The sequence below is a fragment of the Ruditapes philippinarum genome, unplaced genomic scaffold (assembly GCF_026571515.1).
Source record: "Ruditapes philippinarum isolate M1 unplaced genomic scaffold, ASM2657151v2 ctg878_1_1_1_1, whole genome shotgun sequence".
Taxonomy (NCBI): Eukaryota; Metazoa; Mollusca; class Bivalvia; order Venerida; family Veneridae; genus Ruditapes; species Ruditapes philippinarum.
Window position 1 is genome coordinate 7,725 of NW_026856248.1, and position 24,753 is coordinate 32,477.

A 24,753-nucleotide genomic window follows, 5' to 3' on the forward strand; every position below is an offset into this window, starting at 1 on the left:
TTTTATTTCATAAAAATGATGCTCAAAAAAGATTTGTCAATATTGTAAGTTCCAATAAGCATTATTTATAAAGATATTACCCAATTTAACATTTCATGTAAATAAAGGGAGGTTATTAGAAATTTATTTTCTCTAAATTCTAAGTCAAATTTTCCAATATGAAATGAATGCATGTAAATTTTTGATTAAATATAATGTGCACAAATATTTGAAGTACACATTTTACATATTCTTCGATGTTTGAAAATTGATTTATTTGCATAATTATATATATATAATTTTTTGCAAGTGTGGTATACACACAGTAACAATATCAATCACAAAACATACAGGATCTTTAACTTTATTCAACTCGTTCAATAAATTCAATATCTAACTTACACTCATTTTATCACTTTTGTCATGTCTTATTATGTTTTAATTTGAGGTAACGTCTTTTTGATGGACTGGTGTTTTTTTATTATTAATTTACTCAAATGCAAATATCAGTACTAATATGCTAAAATATCCATGTTGTATTCCGAATATGATACATTACAAAATAACCAGCAAAATAACATTTTGAAGTAGTTGATATAACGAGCATATTTTTACCACCAGTTTTATTATTTTAATTGTATACTTTCAGATTGCTGCAATTCAACTGTGACAAACGCGCAGCTTTCATACACGTGTGCACTGGCGGGTTGCACGGCGAATGTCACGTGTAATGCCGGCTATGAGCTAAGAGGGAACAGTCAAATGACATGTTACGAAGATCAAGGATGGTTGTTCCCGCCATACTGTAATTCTGTGTCTGGTACGATTAATATCTACATAAAATTCACACATATTTTTCGACATAATGTTGTTGCATTAAGGGAGTAAGATTTTACATTCTACTCCCTATAAATTACTTCAGATCAACAAACGAAACAGACCAAAAGAATAATTGAGTCCTTTTAATTGCTGTTGTTATTTCTTGTTATTTGTTGTTGTTTTTTATTCTTTTTAGGAAAATTGATTATGATTTTTTCCAGACCCTTCCGACACTACCAATGTATCTGTTACATTCCGAGTGTTTTCAGAGGAGCAACAAAAGTATATTAAAAAAACTATCAAACTAACGGTATGTACAAGTTTTATACACCAGTATATACAATCTTGAACTTGGTACTGTTGTTTCTTTTTTGCCCATGATACAATAATATTGTGCACATTATCGTCGCTATCAAGTTGAGTTTCATAAGTAACATATTTTTTTTAAAAAATGACTTTTATTATGGTGATTAATATTTGATAGTAAAAAATGTATATGAAACAATATTAAAGCTAACCGAATTTTAAAAAAGACTGTCCCATTTTTTTAAGAATTGAGCGCTACTAATACATTCTGATCGATATTTACAGAAATTTCTGTTGGATAATTGATGATTTTATAATAGGAAAATATTAAATCGAACACAATTATGGCAAAAACTAAAAATTATTGAAGAATTGGAATCATATATTGAGAAAATCAACTTATATATTGCTAACTCGGTTTCATACACGGACAGTATGGTTTCATATATTGTAACTGTGGATTAATATAATGGATTCCGGTTAAATAAGAAGGTGTTTTCAAGTCATATATAGTCGAAGTGAACTTATATATTATCCAAATGGTTAAATAAATTGAAAAAGAACCATATCAGACAGCCATGGCTTTCCGTAGTAAAGTCCTAATGCGTAGCGATAATCATGTGTTTATTTTAATCAGATTGTCAACTTGTTGCACTTATTTTCGAAGCTGTAAAAGTTTTAACCTATGAATTAGCTGGGTAAAAACCCAAAATATTTTTCAATTCCGGGGTATGTCAATTTCGAGTTATTTCTGTTTTACCAGTTCATTGATGTCACTTTAGCGAAGTTGATATAATCATATGTAATCAGTTTGTGAAGAGATATTGAAAAGATGTAAGGCGTACCAAAATGAGCAAGTGTCGATTTAAAAATACGGATTTCAATTCAAACCTACTTGAATGTATAGAGGTACGATCCTTTTTAAGCGAGGTGAAAAGGTGCGACGCGAAGTAATGGTGGATTTTAGCATGTAAGCACGCGTCAGACAGAGTGAGTATAGAAAATTGTAACTATTAACATAGTATATTTTGTGTTGATCATATGGGACTCTGACCTACACGTGTTATCTCGAAATCATAGGCGTTAAGATTATTGAAAGTTATTGAAAGTAAATTGGCTGTAACTGATTTTGTGTCGGTGAAACAGTCATAAGATCAGAGTCCATAATTATCGTGAATGTTAGTTGCTATTTGTACTTGCAAAGTTATTTAAATGCTCATTATTAAGCCATTGCAAAGCCCGTTTGGAATGGACAATGGAGCTTACATGGTGGACCATGCAACACTGCCAGACATGTTCTGTTAACTGATGAGTCCAGGTTATGCATAGACTGCACAGATAGTCGTTCTAAAGTCTGCAGAAGACGAGGTGAACGGTTTCAGGCTGAAATATTGCTGAGCATGGCCGCTACGGTTTTGGGTCAGTTATGGTGTGGGGAGGCATCAGATGACATGGACGGACCGACCTGGTTGTGCTAATAGAGGCACATTGACAAAAAGGCATTACATAGATGACATCTTAGACAACCATGTTAGGTTGTTTGCTGGAGCAAGGTGCGATCAGTTCATTATAATGGACGATAATGCTCGCCCCATAGGGCCAGGGTGGTCCAGGACTACCTAGAAAGGGAGTCTATTGAGCACATGGACTGGCAAGCTCGCTCACCTTACTTTAATCCAATAGAACACATATGGAATGAGATGCAGGTTAGAATTTCTGCTCGTCAGCTGCAACTCAGAACCATCCGAAACTTGGATCCATGTTGGTCCAAGAATGGACAGCCATATCCGTTAGAGCGATCAGAAACCTAAAAGGGAGTATGAGTAGGCGCTGCCAAGCTGTCATTGATAGTCACGGGTCACAAACACGGTATTAAGTTTAAAACTGTAAACAAAAACACCAATTTAACAAATTTGGAAAACACGCTGCATGGGGACAGCACAAAATCAGTGTAAAACTCATTTATAGGGTTAAATTCGTCAGCTGAATTGACAAATCAGTAAGTCAACATTTTAAACCTTTCGCACTGAGTTGAATAAATTATCCCAAACTATCTATATTACTCAAACATATCGTGCTTAGCAAAGTTAAGTAGTATATGAATGCAACGGGGTCAATTTTCAGAAGTGCTTAACAAACATTGCCAAATTATTACCCCAATCTCTCAAAATACTCACGCTCATGGTACTTTCTGCTTTGCAAGATCTTTGATTTCCTTTTGTTGCCCATATTTTGTTATGTATCTTTCGCTTGGGTTCATAAAAATGAACCCACGTCTCATCCCCACTGATGATATTTGCGAAAAATCGATTGTTGCATTATGGGAACTGTTTCAACAATTGTTTGGAGATTCTGAATCGAGCAAGTGTTTGCTCTTTTGTAAGGAGATGGGATATCATTCAGGCACTGTCCTTCGAATTTTTTAATCACGTCTGAGAATTGTATTAGCGGCTCCTACAGAGATACCAACGCATTATGCAATATACCTAGTTGTAAATCTTGCATCACAAGCAATCAAAGCCTTTACAATTCGATCATGTTTGGCGAAGTTGCAGTTTTCGGACGGCGTGTATGAGGTGCATCTTTTTTATGAATCCACAACACTTTTAAATTTCTTACATCACCATGTGACAGATAAAAAAAAAGTTCATTGTTCCCATAAAAACGACATATTTCATTAATTATGTTTTTCACCTGTAAACCAAGAATACTGCATTTCTTTATATAGGTCTATATTTGGTCAGTGACCTTTTCCAACGGATTTAGCTTTAGTATACACGAGTAATAAGCGTTAAAGCCCGTCTCACACAGAACACGGTTGGACATACGGTTCCCATACGGTATATTCGGTTATACACCGAGGGCCCACCGAGCTGAATCCCTGGGAGATATGGGTATATATTAAGGTAGTGCCGGTGGGCCCACCAGCTCATCAGGGTGGGCAGGTTGGAGTAGTCGATGGGCCTGGATGGCCCTTCTTGTATCCCTTCTGTGCCTGGGAACCTTCTCCTTTGGATGCATTTTAGTGTGATGCGGTGTTTATGTTTTTATAAGTTATTTTCCACACTCACCACAATTACTTTTACTAAAAAGAAAACACATGTCGATTTAAATAGTCTATCAAAGAGGTAATTTCATTGTATCAGAACAGGAAGACTTTTTCTCGAATCAGAACTGCCCTAAAGTTTCCTTGTGTCTATTTTTGTATGCTATAAGTATATTATAGTTCACTGTTCATTAAATGAAACTGTTTTTCACCATACGGGTAACTAGTTGCTCATGCACAGAGAACAGGCATCAGTCGGTCATGTATGAAAGCTCGTCGTAAGGAGCCAATATTTTTAATTACAGTTCCTTTATCGACCAATTATCATGCGTACAGTACAATAAGACATACGGAAATATTGTGGATATATGCGAATAGATCATTAATTTCTGTTCTTGCATTTAGTTTTGCTTTTAATAGGTAACACGTTGGTGCTATATGTTATAAAATATATTTTACATCTGTACATCTGTACACTTTATACTTTTAATATGTGTGTCAGGTTGCCGGAGGCATTTAAAGTAACAATTAACCTCAATAGCTTTTTTCTTACTTAAGTGTGTATTCTTCTATTTTGACCATCATACATAATAATATGTTCTGCTTCGCATGTACTTTATTATTCCCATACAACAATTATTTGAAACAAATCGACTCTTACCCACGCTGTTTGTCAGGTTCCTCCGCCATTGTACCGTATCGTACCAATTCACATCGCTTAAACGGTATCGTTCCTTTATACTTTCGACGTTTTACTATGTATCAGTACTCAATATGTGCAATAATGAATGAAGGCAAAGCGCGTATGAAACATTTAAACATTTTTTCTTTTTAACTTTAGTTGTTGGTTTTAATCAGAAACACTTATTAATATAATCATTTGATCCGACTTACTGCGTGTTACTTGTTACTTCTTAAGGAAGTAGATGTTCTCCGCAACTCGACGAATGTAGGTTATCTTCATCTAGACAAACTTTTCTCGTTAAATTATGAAAGACCAGTATGTACATTATAACTTCATGTAATTTTGTGCAGTCACGTTTTCATCTAAAATATTTAATTCAGTGTCATTTCTAGTATTTTATTGAGCGTGCAAACGTCTTTACAGTGTTCTTCTACTTATATGTCAATCATGAAAGGCTGTGATAAGTAAATGATAACATTATTAAGCCAATGAGATTGTGTAAGGTTTAATAAGAATTGTCTGATTTTTTCTTTTATTTATTTTTGTTAGCTTGAAGAATACTTCGGAGCATCTATGCCTGGTAACATGTTTGATAACGTCACCATCATAAGTATTGTGTAAGTTCCAATTCTTTAACTATAAGTTACATTATTTCATACGAGGAAATTAAAATATTTGGTGAAATAAAAATGTTTTAATGACAGACATATTATATACAGTGGAAATTATACCTGCAATTTTCAAAAAGAGAATTTAGTGAGTAATTATAGCTATTAACCACGGCAATCACAGACAGACTAGTTAAATTACTCTTGCATGTATATATATACCTTTAGTTATATTCTTACATTCTATGCCGTTGTGATTTTAAATCCAACGAAACAAACAAACAATGTATTCTATGTTTATATAACAAGAAAATGAAATCTCCTTCTTTACATGAAAAAACAACAACAAAAAAACCCCAAAGAGTTGCTCTTGAAATGAAAATAAATATGACATAATTTATGGTTTTATTTTAGCTTTCAAAAGATATATATTAATATTCAGTTTTATTTATTATTATTAAATTGCTTCAAACTATTTAATCTATTTTTGTTTTACAGATTTTATAATGAAAGTACAGAAAATACAGGACGTAGAAAGAGACAAGCACTGAGGTTTGTTTTTGTTTATACAAATTGACACCATACCACGTGCACATCACCGCTGTGGGTTTGAATCTGAACTCTATCATGCGCGGGAGTTATCCAGCTAGCATCCAGAAGGACTGTGGTTCTACTCCGGTACCCGTTCGTGCATGAATCAAAAGGGGTACCTGTGGTATTCCTTTACCAGTGAAGCTGAAGCGTCGCCATATAGCCATTAATATCCTTTGTAGTGATGGTGAATTACATTTAGCTCCTCCAGGCAACTTGGTAATACTTGTATTACTTCCCTAAAAACAAAGGCTCCCCGGATTTAGTCATTCCCTGAGTATAATTGTTTAATATTAACAAATGCAGTGGTTATTAACTAATTTGGACAAAGGAGCACATATGAAGTCGTAGATTAGTATAGGATAAGATAAATCATCCATTCGGTGTCCATAATTATTATTTTAAAAAATATGAACAGGCTCTATATCACCACAAACCACTAAATGACTTCATATCGCTTGTCCCTTACCGCTATAGATTCTAATCCTGTCATGGACTTTGGATTTTTATGTGAGGAAACTTAACTTCAAGTTATCTTACGGCAGGTCGATCGTTCTTTTAATTTGCGTGCATGTGGCTGAAATAATGCTGGATAAGGTACCTAAATAATCCCTGCAGAAAAGCTGGAAAGCCGCCGTTTAACCTTTAAAAATGCTGTTCGGAATGAATTAAAATCAAACAAAACAAACAAAAGGTCAATGACTAAAGTTTGACTCATACTTACTAAATACTCATTAAATCCAGACTTCACAATGGATGAAATACAGCTAGTCAAAGCCAGTCATGAATATAAAAAACTGAACAACTTACAATCTTGCACAAGAATAAGAAAACAGATGTGACTGCACATTCAATAACGTCATCTTTTTTCAATTTTGTTTTCAGCGAAAGCACATTTGCCCAAGTAAACTACACAGTTTACATTAAAAACACGACGGAAGCTAGAGGAGAATTTGCCATAGCACAAGCAAATTTGACCAGACGACAAATATTACCAATATGTGAAAAAGACTTGCCAATAACTAGAACATGTCTCAATGGATTAACATGTAAGTAAGATCATTGGTTAAATTGACTAAGAAAAACATTAACGTTCACCTTTTTTTTTCTTTTTCTCAATTCAAGCGTGGTCACCATTTAGAAAACATTTCATGTTTGTATTGAGCTGAGATCCAAAAACCTGAAAACATAGATTTGAATTAACTACATAGCTCAGCTGGGACAGAACCTTGATATTCAAGAGATTATTAAGAATTATATTCAGATTAAATTGAAAATTGAATTCTTGTGCTTGTCAATTTATAAAGAACACTAGAAATGCCTAAGTATACGTAAGTGCGCATATGTATGCGCATGAGCGCTCGTGTTGGCGTAAATTTGTGAGTTTCTAAAGGGTTTTTTCTACAATGGTTACATTTTTCATGTCAATAAAACAATAGAAATGTATATCATTTGAATACTGTGATACACTATATTGCTTTGGGAATATGTTGATCAAGTTCTTAGTGGCAAAGCATGAAAATTTATGTAATAAATAAATAATATTTTATTCCAGAACATTTCGTTATCTGCTATGTAAATGTATGTAATATAGGATCGGGTATTTCATACTTGCCAACAACATCCATACATAATTCTTTTCATGATGCTGTGTCTAATACTAAATACTATCAACATTATTATTTATTTTTAAAATCTATCAAACATGATCTCTTTAATGAAAAATATGTTACTTTTTTCTAGTGGTGAGACCGGACAGTAAGTTAAACCAATAATTCGGTAACATAAATATTATGAACATAATTTTTAATATCGCACCGTTTATTTCCAAAATAATGGCCGTTTCATTCAAGTAATAAATAATTTCGATTCTACACTTAACAAAAATCAAATTTTAACAATCATATCCACTGATTTGACACCAGAGCTCAAGTTATAATGTCGCTGTTTATTACAGATAAAACAATTGTTAAACGTTTCCGCCATCTTGACACAATCATATGATAAGACCATCACGTGATTTATGTGGCAGTGGATACTGGCCGCGTAACCGGTTAACCTGAGTTCTAATGTCTTCACTTGTTAATATTCACAAATTCTTAATTAGTTCATTTGTTAATGTAAATGACCGCAAGTATTTGATTATTTCATTTGATAATTATAATGATCACAATGACTTGAATACCTGGCATTTTATTTTATAATATAAATGGCCACAAAGACTTGACAACTTTATTTTGTAGTATCAATGACCACATATAATTTCATACATGTGTTATTATATTTGATAATAGTAATAGTCACTTAGAAGTGAATATTCTTTATCAATTAAAATAAATATTCTATCTTACAAATATTTGCTGCAATAATTATTACATGTACATGTTTCATTTTGAAACAACCCAGAAACGTTTTATTTGACAATATTTATTTGATCAAGGGTTAAAAATCTTGAAATTGAGGGAACTCTCTGGAAAGTAATGAAAACAACCAACAAATATGAAAATTGCAAACTCGGTTTCATTGTGGCTGTGCATGAGGGATAATGGAAAAGGGCATCATCCCTCACGCCCTATAGCAACGGCTTGAGTGGTATTCAATCCCCAACACTAAATGTGCAAAAATCAATGATCCCGGTAAATAAATTTTTTATAATGTTTACTGCTGCAGTCATACAAATATTTAATTTGTATTATCTTTTCAATAGTTTCTAGTATGCCGTTTATGTCGTGTATATTATGAAAAAATAAGTTTTGTTACTTTTTGTAGCGTTTATTATTATAATTATAATTATTATTATTATTATTATTTATTTATTTATTTATTTTTTGTTCTAGTCCTTTATAGTTTTGGTTTTGGTGTGGGCTTTTGTATCATATTATCCACAAATGTTAAAAGTTAATTTTCGCACTGTTGTATTAACAATTAATCAAGATAACGTTACGTATTTGACATATATTCTTATGTCGCATCATTTATGAATAACGCTGAGAAAGGTAGATAAGCTTATAATTGCTGATTTTAAGTTTAATAACACATTTTATAAATTGTACCTGTATTATTATTTTTTTTTTTTTATAAATGTTATGTAATGTTTTATAAATAAGCTTATGCTATTTACACTATGATAAGTATAAATTGATGTTATAGCCATTTAAATCACTGTAAATATTTATAATAGTTGATAAAGATGTATCCATATTTGAAAATATTAATTCATGAATGTAACAATTTTTATTGCAGATGTTAAAAATGATACATTAGATTTTGAAGGTCTTCAGTCTATATCCTGTCAAATATTTGAATATACTATAAATGGTTGTCCGGAAGGTACGGAATGTCATGTTCACTTGGAGGACGATACTACGCGTTGCGAGTAAGAATATATTAAAACCTCTTTGTAAACCATCACTCCTGAGACATGCTTCATGATACTGCATCTTTTTCTCGCCGCATTTCATTGGACAATGAGCCCTTTATTATCATTAGTAACATATATACACACAACTGATTAATTTGTATTTTAATTAAAGACACTCTAAACATTATCAATTTGTTAGAATGGATTTTAACAGGTTTTGTGGAAATGTTTGATAAACGGTTGTTTGCTAAAAAATAAATGATATACGGTTGTTTGCTATACATGTATAACTTAAAACAGTTGTTTGTACATAACTGATATATGGTTGTTTTCCATATAAATGATGACTGTTTGTTTGCTATATAAATGATAACATATTATATGATAAAACTCTTGAGACTCTTAAGCCAACAGGAAAGAAAGACAGAAGCTGTACATTTAACATTGTTTGTGTCTTAATAACCAAATGAATATCTTAAATTAAACATTTTCTTTTTAAAACAGTATAAACAATATTAACTTGCTGATGTTTATATAAAACAATCATTTATGAAGATTACAACGCAAATTACAAATTGTTGATTTTTTATAGAAATCAAATACCATGCTTCTATTCTATGTATAAAAGAATATCTAAGTGTTTCTTTTTTCAACGACTTATGTTTCTGTTTGCTCATGTTATGATTGTAGCCCAAAACCCCAATGACGTTAGACTGGTACATCATCTAATAACACTGGCAGCCGAAATTTGACTGAAATCTGCAAGTTGCGAAATAAGTTTTGTTATGTTATCCCACAGAAGTACATTATCTGCATTATTTATGTAAAAAAGACAATAAAGATTAAGAAGACCTAAATTTTTCTCGGCTCAGTCATGGATGAAAATGTTAACACATTTGATTGAATAAAACAAGATGGCAGATATTGATCAACCCCAAGGGCCAATGAATCTCGCGTGAGGGATTGTGTGTCAGGATTGGAATTATATATTTTTCTGAGTTTCTTATCCCTCTGTAATGAGTTCCTCGTTATCCTCTGTTTGAAGATAATTGTAAATACATTTATATAATAATCTTATAGGCTATTGTGAAAATTTATTCAATTTTTTTCTTCTCTTATAGTCCGGTAGAAGACAGAAGCGGTGATACGGGTAGGTTCAATAAGTTTGCCGTTTATTTTCTAATATGTTGATTATGCTTCCATACATAAGACAGATGAAATAAGTTATAATAAATTACCATAGTAAAAATTCATGCACTATGTAACGGTGGCAAATTACTAGTGTATATATATATTTGTTTATTTGTGTCTCATCTATGTGTCCCTTTTTAATTCTTGACTATTGTTTTTCACTTCAATATCAAGTACAGAAATAATGGAGTTGAGAAGCAATTTTTCGTTTCGTTATGTCTTTTTATAGTTTAAGCATATCTTAATATTTCAGGTGACGAGTATGCTTTAAAAGTCGGTTTTGGTGTAGGGATACCGATGTTTCTATTATTGTGCGCTTTACTAGGGTGTCTTTGCAGTTTGATTGGCTTAGAAAGAAGGAGGAAACGCAGGAAACAGAAGCGTTTAAATATAACAGAAAACAGTAGACCAAGCTCGTAAGTTTAAAACAAAATATACACGTACCGTTGAAACATAAAAAATGCTTTTCCATATCAATTTGATAGAACTGTCTTCACGTTCATTAAGTTGAAATTTCCCTTTTTCAATCTAAGATGTTATAATTTTGAAACGGAGAAAGTTTAAATTTAAAGTGACATTATGCCTATCCAATTGCAAATGGCGACTGTTGAGATACAATTTAAAATAAATCACATTTAGCTATAGTTGTCTTAAATTATATATTTTTCTTCGCATATATTATCAACAACCCTTGTTACTTTACCATGCTACTCAAAATAAAAGTTTCTCTCGGAATGTATCGGTAATGTTCAATCTTTAGGAAAAGAGGTCCAATCGTTTTACATTTTAGCACTTTCTAACTGAAAGACCCTGATGTTAGGCAGTTTCTATATTAAAAATATCCTAAACATTTTAAATTATCCATTGTTTTTTAAAGCCAATCACTTGAAATATATATGACAACGAAAGAATGGTCAAAATGTCACTTTTGAAATAGTTACATATACCGTAGAGAAACCATTTTGAAGTTAGGGGCGAGTCTGCAATTCTCTTGTAATTTTGTTGTGATTAATGCTTCCGAGGGATCACTTTGTTTCCAGATTTTTTTTAGATTATCAATAAAATTATATCTTTTTTGAAAAACACAAGTAATTTGCCTAAATTTCTTATATTAAAGTTTTGTTTTTACTAAGCAAGACTTTGCTTTTATAAGAAAAGCCGTGTTATTCATGATTTAATATTTAGTTTGTAATTAGATATGATCTACATTTAGCTGGAATTCAAAAAAGTTAGTGTCATAAATATTAAATAAAATGCTCGAAATCAGTCTATCTATATGATTTATATCAGTTTATTTTATGCTATGAGTGGATTACTGATTTCTCCGCGAAAATTATATTTGATAATTTTGCAATGAAAATTATCAAAAACATAATTTCACAGTTTTCAACGAAGAGACTGTTTTGATAGGTATTCCCCATGTGGTACCTCATTTTTACAGTTCCGACATTAAACTTTAGAGCAAAGCTAAAATTGATAAATAATTTAAATTTCAAATCTAATCAAGAAGATAAATCTTACTTATAAAGTCATTCAACTTACCGATCACCAAATATTGTTGCTAATCTATATTCCATTTAACCAGTTTAATTATAACACTTCCTTTCACATGCAAAACTGCTCAAAATAACCCAGCGTTCGTAAGACAGCCTTGCAAATAATTCTATGTTTTCCAAATTTCTAGTCGTTTCTTGAATGTATACACATCTGTCAACAATTATATATTGTTTGTAACAATCCTCGAATATCTTTTCTTTTGTATGATTAAATGTAAAATTATAAAATCCAAATGAAATCCCTCCGGATCAAACACATTTTATTTATTCCTCGTGTGAAACATACAACTTCTAAAAAATGGTGGCCGCTTACATGGCTTATAAAACCTAATGTGTACTTTCGCCGTTTCGCAGAATTAAGCTCGGCGAGGTGTAACTATTTCGTCTTCTTTTTCATATTTGAAATTATTATTTAGCTCTACACTTCATGTATTTGTATGCAATTCGTCTGAAATTGAGGGTACAAGTGGGGAAAACAAATTTTGATATTCGAGTTATTATTGAGCAGATTTCATTTAGATTTGTATTTAAGCTTTGAATAAAAAAGAAAAAGTGTTTGTTTATTATGTAAGATATGCTATTTTATTTCATCGAGTGAACTTCAAAAACAGTGTTATCCTTAGTAGCTCCGCACAAACAAATATCCTCTATATGTATTTCTGAAATGACGATTTATGTTTTTAGAAACAGTCGTAAGATACAGCATCGATATCTGCTACCATCTCCTTCCTCGTGTGGGTGACATATTCATTTGGCGTTTCGGCGCTTCACACTACGCCCTCCTATGATGCGCCGACAAGAGTAATATCAAGCTCTAGCCAGGAGATGGTAGGCTTGAGCTATCCCTGCTTCATCTGTCTTGAAGCGGGTACTGCCTAACTATTGGTATTTCAACCCTCAATTCATGGCTCTTCTTTCTTGTGCCAGATCCACGATGAGGCTGACTCTGCTTCATGTGCTCCATATGTAAGATATGGCTTTGTTGCGCGCTTGTCCTGTCATACCCAGGCAAGTAAATGCTCGTCACAGTGATCGCGCTGGGAGGCCCCTAAAACCAACAACCGGGTCTGCAATTCTTATGTAATTTTGTTGTGATTAATGCTTCCGCGGGATCACTTTGTTTACAGATTTTTTTCCACTAGAAAGCATCAAGACCTCTATCCTCTATCCTTACAAGTATCCTTAAGAGGCTGGTATTTTTCCAGTTCTTTCTCGTAACTCTCTTCGATTCTTTCTTCCCATGGCACTGTGAGTTCAAGTAGAACAACTTGTTTGATAGCTGAAGACCATAAAACAATATCTGGTCTTAGTTTGGTTACAGTTACTAAGTATTTCTTCGGGGAATTTCAGTTTCTTCTTTAGGTCAAGCTCCATCTGCCAGTCACTAAGAATACCATTTCTAGGATTTCCTGCTCGTCCAAATATCACCCATGTCAGCTTCCTTTGCCTTCCCAATTGAGCCATCTGACTTGCTTACCAAGAGCTGCGGCCTTGGTCTGTCTGTGTTCCTCTTTTGTCCGTCTGACCTCACTTTGTATCAAAATTCTTTTTTTTACTTGCCTTGCTCCACTGAGACCGAGTAACACACCCTGGTCCCAGCAATCCCTCTGTCACAGTTCCAACAATGTCACTATGGCGGAGCCGTGACTCTGCATCTCTTACAGCTTATTCTGCCTTCCATTTCCTTCCCGTAAGTATCTTCACTCCTGCCTCTCTCACTTTCTCATCCGCACTGTCTCCGAGCATGATGACGTTGCGTGCCTTTGTAACCTTATATACTCCAGTTAAGGCTTTGAGTGGCAATTGTAGCTTACTTTCGTGCAGTATAAGCCAAGGCTGGTTAAACTTTTTGGCACTCCCAACCATCTTCTTAGAAATCAATATAGTGGTTCTTTCCATAGCTTCTGCTGTGGACGATGGCACACTATATTAGAAGTTGCAATAGCAGTCATTAAAGGATGCCATCTTGGTAGATCAAATAGAGTGAAATAAGAATCCTTAAAGAAAGCCCAACGCGGCAAAATTAAAAAGACTTTAAATTTCCCCGGAGGTCCACATTTTTTCAAGCTGTTTCAGCAAGTCCTTAAATTGTGACTCTGTATCGGCTATATTCTCCTTGTCACTGAGTGAGCCCCTGTACCATTTGCCCAAACACTTCACAGGTTTTTCCTTAACAGTAGGTATGAGCTGATCACATACTCAATATATGGCGCTGTCCTGTATCACTCCCTTCCCTAAGACCATGCTCCTAAACTTGGCTGGCTTAAATCTCATCCTTTTCCATGTAATGATATCCTGCAACATCCATCGACCTTGGCTATGATTGTCATGTCATCCATGAATGCTCTTGTCGGAGGTTGAATAGATCCTGGTGCCATTTTGGTCCCCTGGAAGTTTTTTCGGCTGACTTCACAATAAGATTCGTGGCTGTAGCAAACAAAACTACTGATATGGTACATCCAGTCACTTTTCCTACCTCTGGCCTCTGCCAGTCAGTTGTGAACAATTCTGTTAAGAAGCGCAAGATATAGTTGTCAAAGAAGTGTTGCAGCATATATCTGCTGAAGATGCTCTGGTCTTGCTTACTACATGTATATCTCTGATCTCCTGCAGTATTGGCTCTGCACTGTCAAATTCAAACTCTGTGAGATCTGGTTCCAGCAATTTCTCACAACGGCCCAGTTCTTCATAACGACTGGTATCACTATACGTCTCCTTGGTGTGTTTGTTGGCCGTTTCCTTCGTGCACTGAAGCGTACCAGATTTCTTTTCGACTAGCAAGCGCCTCACAAACTGGAAAGGGTCCTTGGTGAACTGGGCTCTTTTCTTGTGTCTTTCATGTCATGTCTTCTCTTCCGCAGATTCCCAGCTCTTCTAAGGCTTTTGAGTTCCTTCCTCATACTTTCCCTAAGGACTTTCTCCTTCTCCATTTTCTTCTTTCTTTAAAGTTGCTGTCAGTCGTCTGAGATCTCCCCTTATCTTGGCAATCTTTTGAATCCTCCTGGGTTCCTTGACAGGCTTTTCTTCTTTCCCAATTTTTTTCCAAATTTCTCCTTGCTAAAGTTGTAGATAATCCCAGAAATTACATGCAACTTGTTATCTGCTTTCCCCACCATCTGGTCCGACCTCTTCCATGCTATTTTCTCTGTGCTTGCTGGCCATTTCATTCTCTGTCTTCTCTGTTCTAATGATTCATTCGTTTCCTCACGAGTGTCTTTCTCAGAACTGTCGATGTGCTCCTCTTCCTCATCTGATGCTTTTAGGCTCTGGGCACTGTGGTGTTCTTCCCGATCCAGTTCTTCCTCCGTCTCACCAAGTTTCCTTGCGCGTCGCACCAGATTCGCAATTGGCGCACATCCCATTTTTGTACGATGAATCTTCAGTCACCGCTCATGTTGTCAGCCGGTCCGTCTCCAATCTCAAAGTCCGTTGTTCAGGCATGTTCGATTCCATTTGGCTAGTTGGTCGATCATCCTCCCCCGCTCTCGCTCGACCATAGGGGTGTCAACACAAGTTACTAATGAGCAACATTTTATCTTAAAGGTGAAAATATTTTTGTAAGGTATAGTCAAACTTAAACTTACTCATTTTTATTTGATAGTTATCCAAATCAGAGTTACAAAATTGCAAGCATTGATCTTTATTAATATTATATTTTTGATATAATAAAAGCAGTTTAGAAAAACAAAATTGCAACTGAGGTACTATTTTACTATCTTTAGCGCAGCAAGTAGTGGATTTACTCCGGCCATGATACCTATAAGATTCGACACAGTCGGTCGTAGAGGCCCAGTGTATGGATCACAATTTCCAGACCTTTGGGAAGGCACGGAGTCCGTGGTAGACTTGAATCATGACCAAACCCCTCAATCCCGTCGGCGCAGATCATTCCCCAATGCAGTGCAAATCGGACATGAAGGTTTGTAAATTAAATGATTACGATAAATAGCTAATGTTTTGCGATTAGCAATTTGAAACATATGTTTGCGAAACTTAATAAATGATTCATTTATTGTGTTTGTATGGACATTATCCTTGCTAACAATTTTGTTTCATAAACCCCTATTTGGGTAGCTAAGAAAGGAAATTATTATGTATGACTTATTATCAAAAGTGTGATATTATATGGTAACATTTTGGTCTAGGATATTATGTCTGACGCCATTTATCTGTTAGCAATAAAATGATAAATGAAAAAGAAACATAATAATTCACTAACATTTGTTATTATTAAAATGTGACGTTATACCAAAACCAGAATTTCAGCTGAATCTAGTTCATAATAAGTATGCCTGGAAGGTTTGTTAACTTTTACTCTCATGATAAGAATATATATTATACGTCTTGTCAAATTTCAATTTTTGTCTGTAACAATATACAATTAACATTTCTCAAAATGTTTCGAAGGTTACTTTGAGTAATTGCTTATCATATTGTGCTGGCCCTTGGTTTAACTATTCCAATATCTGCCTCCAGATTCATGCTAATTTCACTAAGATTTTAAAAATGTATTTCAAAGTAAAATATTATGAAATGAACAACGGACGTATTTTATACATTGCAAAGGGCACTTAAAATCGTAACGTTAATTGACATAAAGATGAAAAAATATTCAAAATTGCCTTTACTGCGTGAGAGACGAAGCAAAAATATGGTTTTAAATACTGCAAAATCAGTTATCTATGGCACATATATAGTATGTAAATAATTTCTTGAATCTTTTTACTTTTCTTAAAATCTTAGTACAGTTTGATAAAATTTGATTTTCTTGAAAATTTTGACTCATCTGTAGGCATTTAGTTTTTCTTTTCTTTTCAGAAGAAAGACGGTCCTATAAACCAAACTTTACGTGGGATTTTATGTATCCCCATGTCGATGACGAAGTAAGATTTTTAAATTTTTCACCAACTTTACAGATTAAAACTAAGATATACAAAGTAAGCAAAGCTTCCTTACGCCCATCCAAGGGTATATAGTAAGAGAACTGTGGGAGGTCAAAATAAATTGGCATTTGCAATAATTCCTGACAGTTTCATGATCTATTTCGCATCACTCACATGGCCAAAGAAAATTTTGTTAAAATATCCATCGAAAAAAAATTACCTGTAACGTCAAATTTATAAATAAAGAGTGGGGCAGTCTTTTTTATACTTTAAGCAGATATATATTATCCTAAAGACTTTTTCAATATCAATTGCTGGTCAATCGCCATTATAACAGTCAACCGATTGAAAAACATTCATTGTATAGTCAAATGTGATCAATATATAGCCTTGTATGATTGCACGCATGTCTGCAGTTTCGTTTGCAGTAATCTTCGAACAAATAAAACGCAGTATTTTATTTATAAACCTAAAATATATCTTAGTTAAGCATTCTTATTAAAATCTAATATTTTTTAGTTTACATGAATGCATTTTTTTTTATTAATTGTTAGTCGTTTTATATATTTTTAAAATCCAAAACGGCAAGTTGATTTTGTTTTTTCTCTTTTAAAGGGGATTATAGAAATGGCATCCGTCTGTCTGTCCGTATGTCAGTCCGTCCGTCTGTCCGTCCGTAACACTTCCGTGTCCGCTCCATAACTTTTAAACCGCTGAACCTTTTTTTGAAAATTACTCGGGACAAGTGATCGCCATAATGACACGATGTGCAGAGCGAAATAATTGGGTTGCTACCCCCTAGGTCAAGGTCAAACTTAAAGGTCAAATGTTGAAAAGTCTTCATTTCATAGTGAGAAGTCTACATTGTGTGTCCGCTCCATTACTTTTTAACCGCTGAAAATTTTTTGAAATAACTTGGCAAAACTGATTACCATTATGAGACGACGTGCAGAGCGCAATAATTGGGTTGCTATCCTCAAGGTCAAGGTCACATATAAAGGTCAAATGTTAAAAAGTCTTCATTTCATAATAAAATGTCTACATTTCGTGTCCGCTCCATAACTTTTAAATCGCTGATTTTTTTTTTAAAGTACTCGGCACAAGTGATCACCATAATGAGACCATGTGCAAAGCGCAATAATTGGGTTGCTACCCCTTAAGTTCAATGTCACACTAAAGGTCAAATGTTAAAAAGTCTTCATTTTATAATAAGAAGTCTACATTTTGTGACCCTCAATAACTTTTTAACTGCTGAATTTTTTAAATAACTTGGCACAACTTTTCACCATTATGAGACGACGTTCAGAGCGCAATAATTTGGTTGTTTCCCACAAGGTCAAGGTCATACTGAAAGTTCAAATGTTAAAAAGTGTACATTTCGTGTCCGCTCCATAACTTTTTAACCGCTGAAATTTTAAAAAGATAACTTGGCTGCTGATCATCATTATGAGAACATTTGCAGAACGCAGTAATTGGATTGCTACCCCCCAAGGTCACACTTAAAGGTCAAATGTATAAAAGTCTACATTGCATGTCCCCTCCATATTTTTTAAAGCTCTGAATTTTTTGAATAGATTGGCACAAGTGATCACAATTTTGAGACGATGTGCAGAGCGCAATAATTGAATTGCTTACCCCAAGGTCAAGGTCACATTTACAGGTCAAATGTTAGAAAATCTACATTTCGTGTCTGTCCATAACATTTAAATCACTGGAATTGTTTTTAAGATAACTTGGCAGCTATAATCACCCTTATGACACTATTGGCAGAGGACAATAATCAAGTCAAAACTCTGAACGTCAGGGTCACACTCAAAGGTCCAAATTAAAAACATCTATTTTTCATGTCCGCTCTATAACTTATTGACAATTCAAAGGTTTTAAAATTACTTGGAACAAATGATCGCCACCATGACAGAATCTGCAGAGCTCAACATCTAGGTTGCTACACCCAAGGTCAAGGTTAAATGTTCTCTTCTCCATATTTTTATGAGATTATGTGCTTATGATATGCATGACACAACATCAAGGTCATGGTTTGTAAAAGGTCAAGAAGTACACATTCATGTTCACTGCGAAAGGGAATTTAGCTGTCCTTCAGACTGCCTTGTTCTTTTTAAGACGGTAGTGTTAGAGCATAAGGCTGTATAGTGGTGCATGTAAAATCCGTCCTGTATATTATTTGGATATTGGTCAAACTATTTTTGTATGCGTTCCACATTGTCTCCTTGTCTTTTTTCAGATTTCGCTACCAAGACCAACTTTTGACCGGCTGTAAGTATATTAAATTATAACAATGTGAAATGTTGATTATTTTCAATAAAATCTAGATAATGATCATTTATTTTTACATAATAATTGTTAACCAATGATTGCATTGAATCCTTTAGATATTAATGTCATTGATTGTCAGTCATTTCGACAAACTCCGCGAGTTTTCAACATTGAAACAATTATTACCTGAGATGTTTTTACAGTATTAGGGAAATGCTCCATATATTGTTTACACGTAGGAGCTTACACACTGGTTTCGAGCTTCTAACATTAAGCCAGTATTTGAATTCTAAATATAGGTAACCCGATAAAAAAACATGGCAGATTGCATGCTCCGTAAGCGCCCCCTTTTTGGGTGGTTTTGCCGTCCATTTTGTAATCATGTGGTATTAAATTCTCCATTTTGATTGGCTTGGGGCTGGCGGTGTGCGGGCAGAAATGGTCCAATCTTATTAATTGATATGTCGCCTTCCACGAACGGGAATAATTATAGAAATAATTATTAAACATTAACTTTTTAACAATAAATGATCGATTTCTGGAAATCTGTTGTATCTTTTTTCAGGAACAAATAATGTGACATTTATTTCCTTCTCGGGCACTGACAGGATTGTTATGTGATTTTTCGATTTATGTCTTAAGGAAAACATTTGGAAACTAAATTACGACAAGGCAATTGAAATTTCAGAAAAATTAATACATACTAATTGTGTTTGTTGCGCAAATATTTTGAAGTAGTTTTTAGTATATTGTCAATATTCAAATATCTTATGTACCAAGACGTATTTTTTTATAATTTCATGTTTAGTTATTGTATATACATATTAAATGTTTTCTATCCTTTGTGTAAAGAAACAGTCTTACTGAAAATTGTTAATAAAATTTCTTCTTTTTTTTCTTTACTTCCTGGTAATTCATAAGTTATAAACCGGGGGACTTATAACCCAATTAAATATTATGTATCTCAAATGTTAAAGATCCTGTAATACATTTTAATATGGTTTTATATCATCAATATGATGCTCAAATTAAGATTCATCAATTTTGTAAGTTCAAAAAAGTATTATTTGTAAAGATATTACCGAATTTAACATTTCATGTAAATAAAGGGATGTAATAAAAAATTTACAGGATCTTTACTTGTAGTGAAATGCAGTGGATTGGTCAACAATGGAAGGATTTTTTTTATCATAATTAATTATGTCGATAGTTTTTAGAATCGTACGTAACAACAACAACAGGAACGTTGGATTCTTTCATATGAGGAAACTTCCCAGCTAGCTAACGGAACGTCGGTGATTCTACTCAGGTGTCCGTTTGTGCCTGAAATAATGCACGGAAGGGCAACTTAGGACCACCAGTAAAGCTGGAAGGTCACCCTATGACTTGTTGGTACTACGTAAATAAAACCCAACAAAAATATTTTACAGAAGTACAATATGTATATTCATTTGAAATTCCTCACATGAAAGAATCATGTTTTATATTCATATTTATTTCATACACAGGAAATTTATTTTGAATAGATTGGTTCGCACATTTGTTATCTAACCTAAAAAAATTAATTTCATAGCACCTGCAAAATTGGTGGTGGTTGAACAAAGTTATTGACTGGTATCTATTTTTAAATTCATAGATACATTTATCTTTAATTTAGATTTTGACGAAAACAATGTACTGTATTCAAAAAGATAGATATATCTTTGTTTAATTATTATCATTATTATAATTACACGCATTATTATTATTATTATTATTATTATTATTTAAGAGCACAGAAATCAAATTTGAATATATTTATTCGCACATTTCTAAGATATATTTTTTTATTCCACAGCACATTATATATTTTTTTCTGATAAATTGGTTATGCAAAGTTAACGACTTAATTCCTAAATTCAAATTAATCATTGAAATACAATGTATCGTAGGTTTTTTTCTTCTTCTTTAAGTTAATCAAAACAGTAAAATCAAAGAAATGTAAATAACATTTTTATCATTTTTTGCACATTTTTTGCAACAACAGATGCAACTTTTGATACTCTCAATATAATTACATGTATTATGTACTGCAATGTTTGTATTGTTGAACGTTGAATATAAATTACAGATGGGCTTATCAACATCTTTTTTATTGTGTTGTCATTATATTTGTAAAATTATAAAAATAAATATACTGTAGAACAATGTATTATATCATACCGGTATGTTATATATGACATATTTACCAGTGATTTTGAAAAATTAAACATTTATAAGAAAAATATGGGATTATTTTTTCTCAGAACATGATTTTCATATGTATAAATGATGGTTTAAGAGAATGTTAGATGCTTGTTACATGGACAAAGTAGCGATCCGTGTAAAATAATTTGTCATTAAAGTAGCAAAATGTAATCAAAGAAGTATTTTGGCTTCCATACAAAATACTAATTTACTATAACTGTAGGAGTTGCTAGAGATAAATCAGGTAGTTTGGCAATGAGTAACTTTTTGGTTACTATGAAAGTAAACCAAAATAAAAAGCTTTTGAGAAATAAAAACAAAACCTTTTTTTCTGAGGCATAATAGGCATTTAACAAATATTCCCCTTCACAATCGTGCTATGTCATTTAATAAGAAACACTCCAGAGGAAAATATCCTGGGAGTGTTCAAAAAAGAATGCATCTAAGCAAGTAAAAATTTATTCTTCAAGGGTTTCACTGATTTTTTTTTTTTTTTTTTTTTTTTTTATTTTGTTCACTCAAAGTATTCGCCTCCAATAGATTCCCCGGATCTTATCTTTGAAGGCATTCTCATAGCTTTTGGAGGTATACTAAGAAGATTTAATACACTTGTTACTATATATAGTAACAAAATTGCCTATGATTTCAACTGATTATGAGTGTCACGTGACCTATTATGAGTTTGCGGCCCGGGGCCGAGAACTAGTTATCAGCCCGCAGAACATGTGCACGTGCACAAACTGAAACAATGACGTCACATTTAACGTCATCAAACAGTTAACTGTAAAAGTGAAAGTAGGTTGTCAGCACGAATCGCTTTATTTTTATTATGAGACCTTAAGCGTATTTAGTACAAACACATTTTTGTTACTATTGAATTTGAAGGAATAATACGACAAATTCATTCCGAAAAAAATGAAAATAAAACTTGCTTCTTGGTTCTACTGCTTTGAACACACAAACAGAAAACATCTCTGTACAGAACAGTAGAAGAGTAGACAAGAATTTCAACGAAAGAACTTCAAAGTCTATTTGTTTTGATTATGTTTTTGTTATTTTTTTTTTATATGCTACTATTAGATCTACCAAGTGTATTAAAGACTTTAATACACGTCAGCGTAGGGCCGGAAGGTGATAATCGGCCCGCAAAATGAATAATGGACCCGAGGGCTTTAGCCACAAAGGGCAAGGTCAGGTAAAAAAACAGAAACTTGGGAAGCACAAAGACTTGGTTCTGCTTCAGAAGGTCTTGCAATATAGATGACACGTTGTCATGCAGTAATCTGACATTGACCAAATCTTTTTCGGGTCTTCATTCTCGAAAGTATTGGTTTAGTTTTCGAAGAACATTTACCATTTTAAATTTTGCATCAACAATTTTGCGTTTAGAAACATGTGATATACATTACCTTCATGCTGGTGATCATCTTTTGCAATGCATGGTCTTTTTCAAACTTTGTAGCCCAAATTTTGTTTTGAAATTTTCGTTTCATTCATAAAAATGAACTTCTGTTTCGTCACCAGTGATAAGTTATAAGTGTTTAAAAAATCACTCGTTGTGAGGGTTGCATAGACTAAAATGGTACTTTTTAAATAAGTGGGGCATCTTTGGATAATACAATGTATTATTCATTCTTATTACATGCTTTTCGGTGGTTTATAGAAATATATCAGTGATATAAAACTGGTAATTTCACTGATTGAAACAGTGAAATTACCACTTTGATAATGTCACTGTTTTGAATTTAAGCCCCTTACGTTGTTTCAGTGAAATACCAGCGTGCACAGTACTGAGTACCAACTTAATGACGTGACGTCGTAAATGACGTCACGTTGTATTATTATTTGGCGCGCTTTTCATTCAGTATTAGATTTGATGTCTTTTTAAAACGTTTATTTGCATAAAAGAAAAAGAAAATTTGTTTAGTTTAGTGTAAGATCGAAATATATTTCACCTTGTGAACACCAAAAGTTCATATTTCACTCGTGGCTACGCCACTCGTGAAATATACCTTTTGGTGCTCACTCGGTGAAATATATTCCGATCTTACACTGCACTAAACAAATATCCTCTCTATATATAAATTACTATTCTATAAGGATATACTCCTAATTTGTGTCTTTCGTGGGATACACGTGTATATTGTATTGGGGAAAATAAAGATCAAAATTTTGGAATATCACAAAAATATATTCTTACTGTAATTTGTTTGGAATAAAGATTGAGATATTTGCCTTTTAAATGGTAGTATTTAAATACGTTTAAATATAAGGTAATAAATATACAATAGAAAATACATATAATTAATATCGATTACATTTGTAATGTGCGATATTGAATTTCTTTTTATTTCAAACGCCAGTGTTGCCTAAAAATATCAAATTTTGGAAATGAATATATGAACACTAAAAATACCATTTAAGATATGTCCGTGGACATCCAAATGTATACTGATGAGGGAAAATAAATGCATTTCATGAGATAAGCAGAATGAAGTTTTATTCCAGAAATGTATATTTAACTATATTACATCTAGGGTTGATATGAAAAAGCGGCCATACATCATAAATATACAAATTGTACAGTATAAAATCAGGTGTTGTAAACGGTATTAATTTCTTCTGAAAGCTGTATGTGTACATCTTTCCTTTTAAGGGCGAAATAATATTTTGAAGAGGGAAAAACAAAAACTGTTAGTACCTAACTTATCTTTGATTCAACAGCTTTGAAGCCTCTAATATGTTTTAAGTACTGGCTTTAGCACTGTGTTCAATAATTTGTAGAATGGTATACCGATTGTGTTTAAAATATGCAGTTAATAAATCGAGAGGAATGCATTCATATCGTACATAAGAGAACAGGAATTCAGTTACTTCAAAACCAACACGTATTGAAATGTGCTATTCTTGAAACCATGTGATACATCTACTTATTTGTTGTTACTTTTTTATATAGAAATGGGACTAGTTAACTTTTACTTTATCTTAGATCTAATCAAACAATTTAGGACAAGGGAATTTATGAATTTGACTAACCAAAGCATCTACAATATATATCGACCATGATCAAAATATTACCAGGAGAGGACAACGATCAAGACAGCAATGATCAAAAGGCCATTGATCAAGCAGGCAATGTTTTCCAGAGTAATCATAAAGAGATAAATGGTCAGAAAAACAATGACCAAGAGTCCATTGATTTAATGGCAATGTCTTACTGAGTATCCA

At 33.2% G+C, this 24,753-nt stretch overlaps 1 protein-coding gene across 2 annotated transcripts; it reads left to right on the forward strand.

Annotated features, from left to right (window-relative positions):
- Positions 1-634: 634 nt before the first annotated feature.
- On the forward strand, positions 635-20,197 carry LOC132745938 (uncharacterized). 2 transcript variants are annotated; one of them, XM_060734955.1, is made up of 13 exons: positions 635-799; positions 1,020-1,108; positions 5,385-5,452; positions 5,942-5,995; positions 6,920-7,083; positions 7,778-7,792; positions 9,278-9,410; positions 10,517-10,545; positions 10,840-11,002; positions 15,865-16,061; positions 16,961-17,025; positions 19,268-19,299; positions 19,865-20,197. In XM_060734955.1, the coding sequence occupies exons 1-13, from the start codon at positions 742-744 to the stop codon at positions 19,872-19,874; spliced, it is 1,077 nt and encodes a 358-aa protein (XP_060590938.1). In that variant the 5' UTR covers positions 635-741; the 3' UTR covers positions 19,875-20,197. The 2 variants fall into 2 exon arrangements, with proteins under 2 accessions (XP_060590938.1, XP_060590939.1); XM_060734956.1 differs by lacking the exon at positions 16,961-17,025.
- The last annotated feature ends 4,556 nt before the right edge of the window (positions 20,198-24,753 follow it).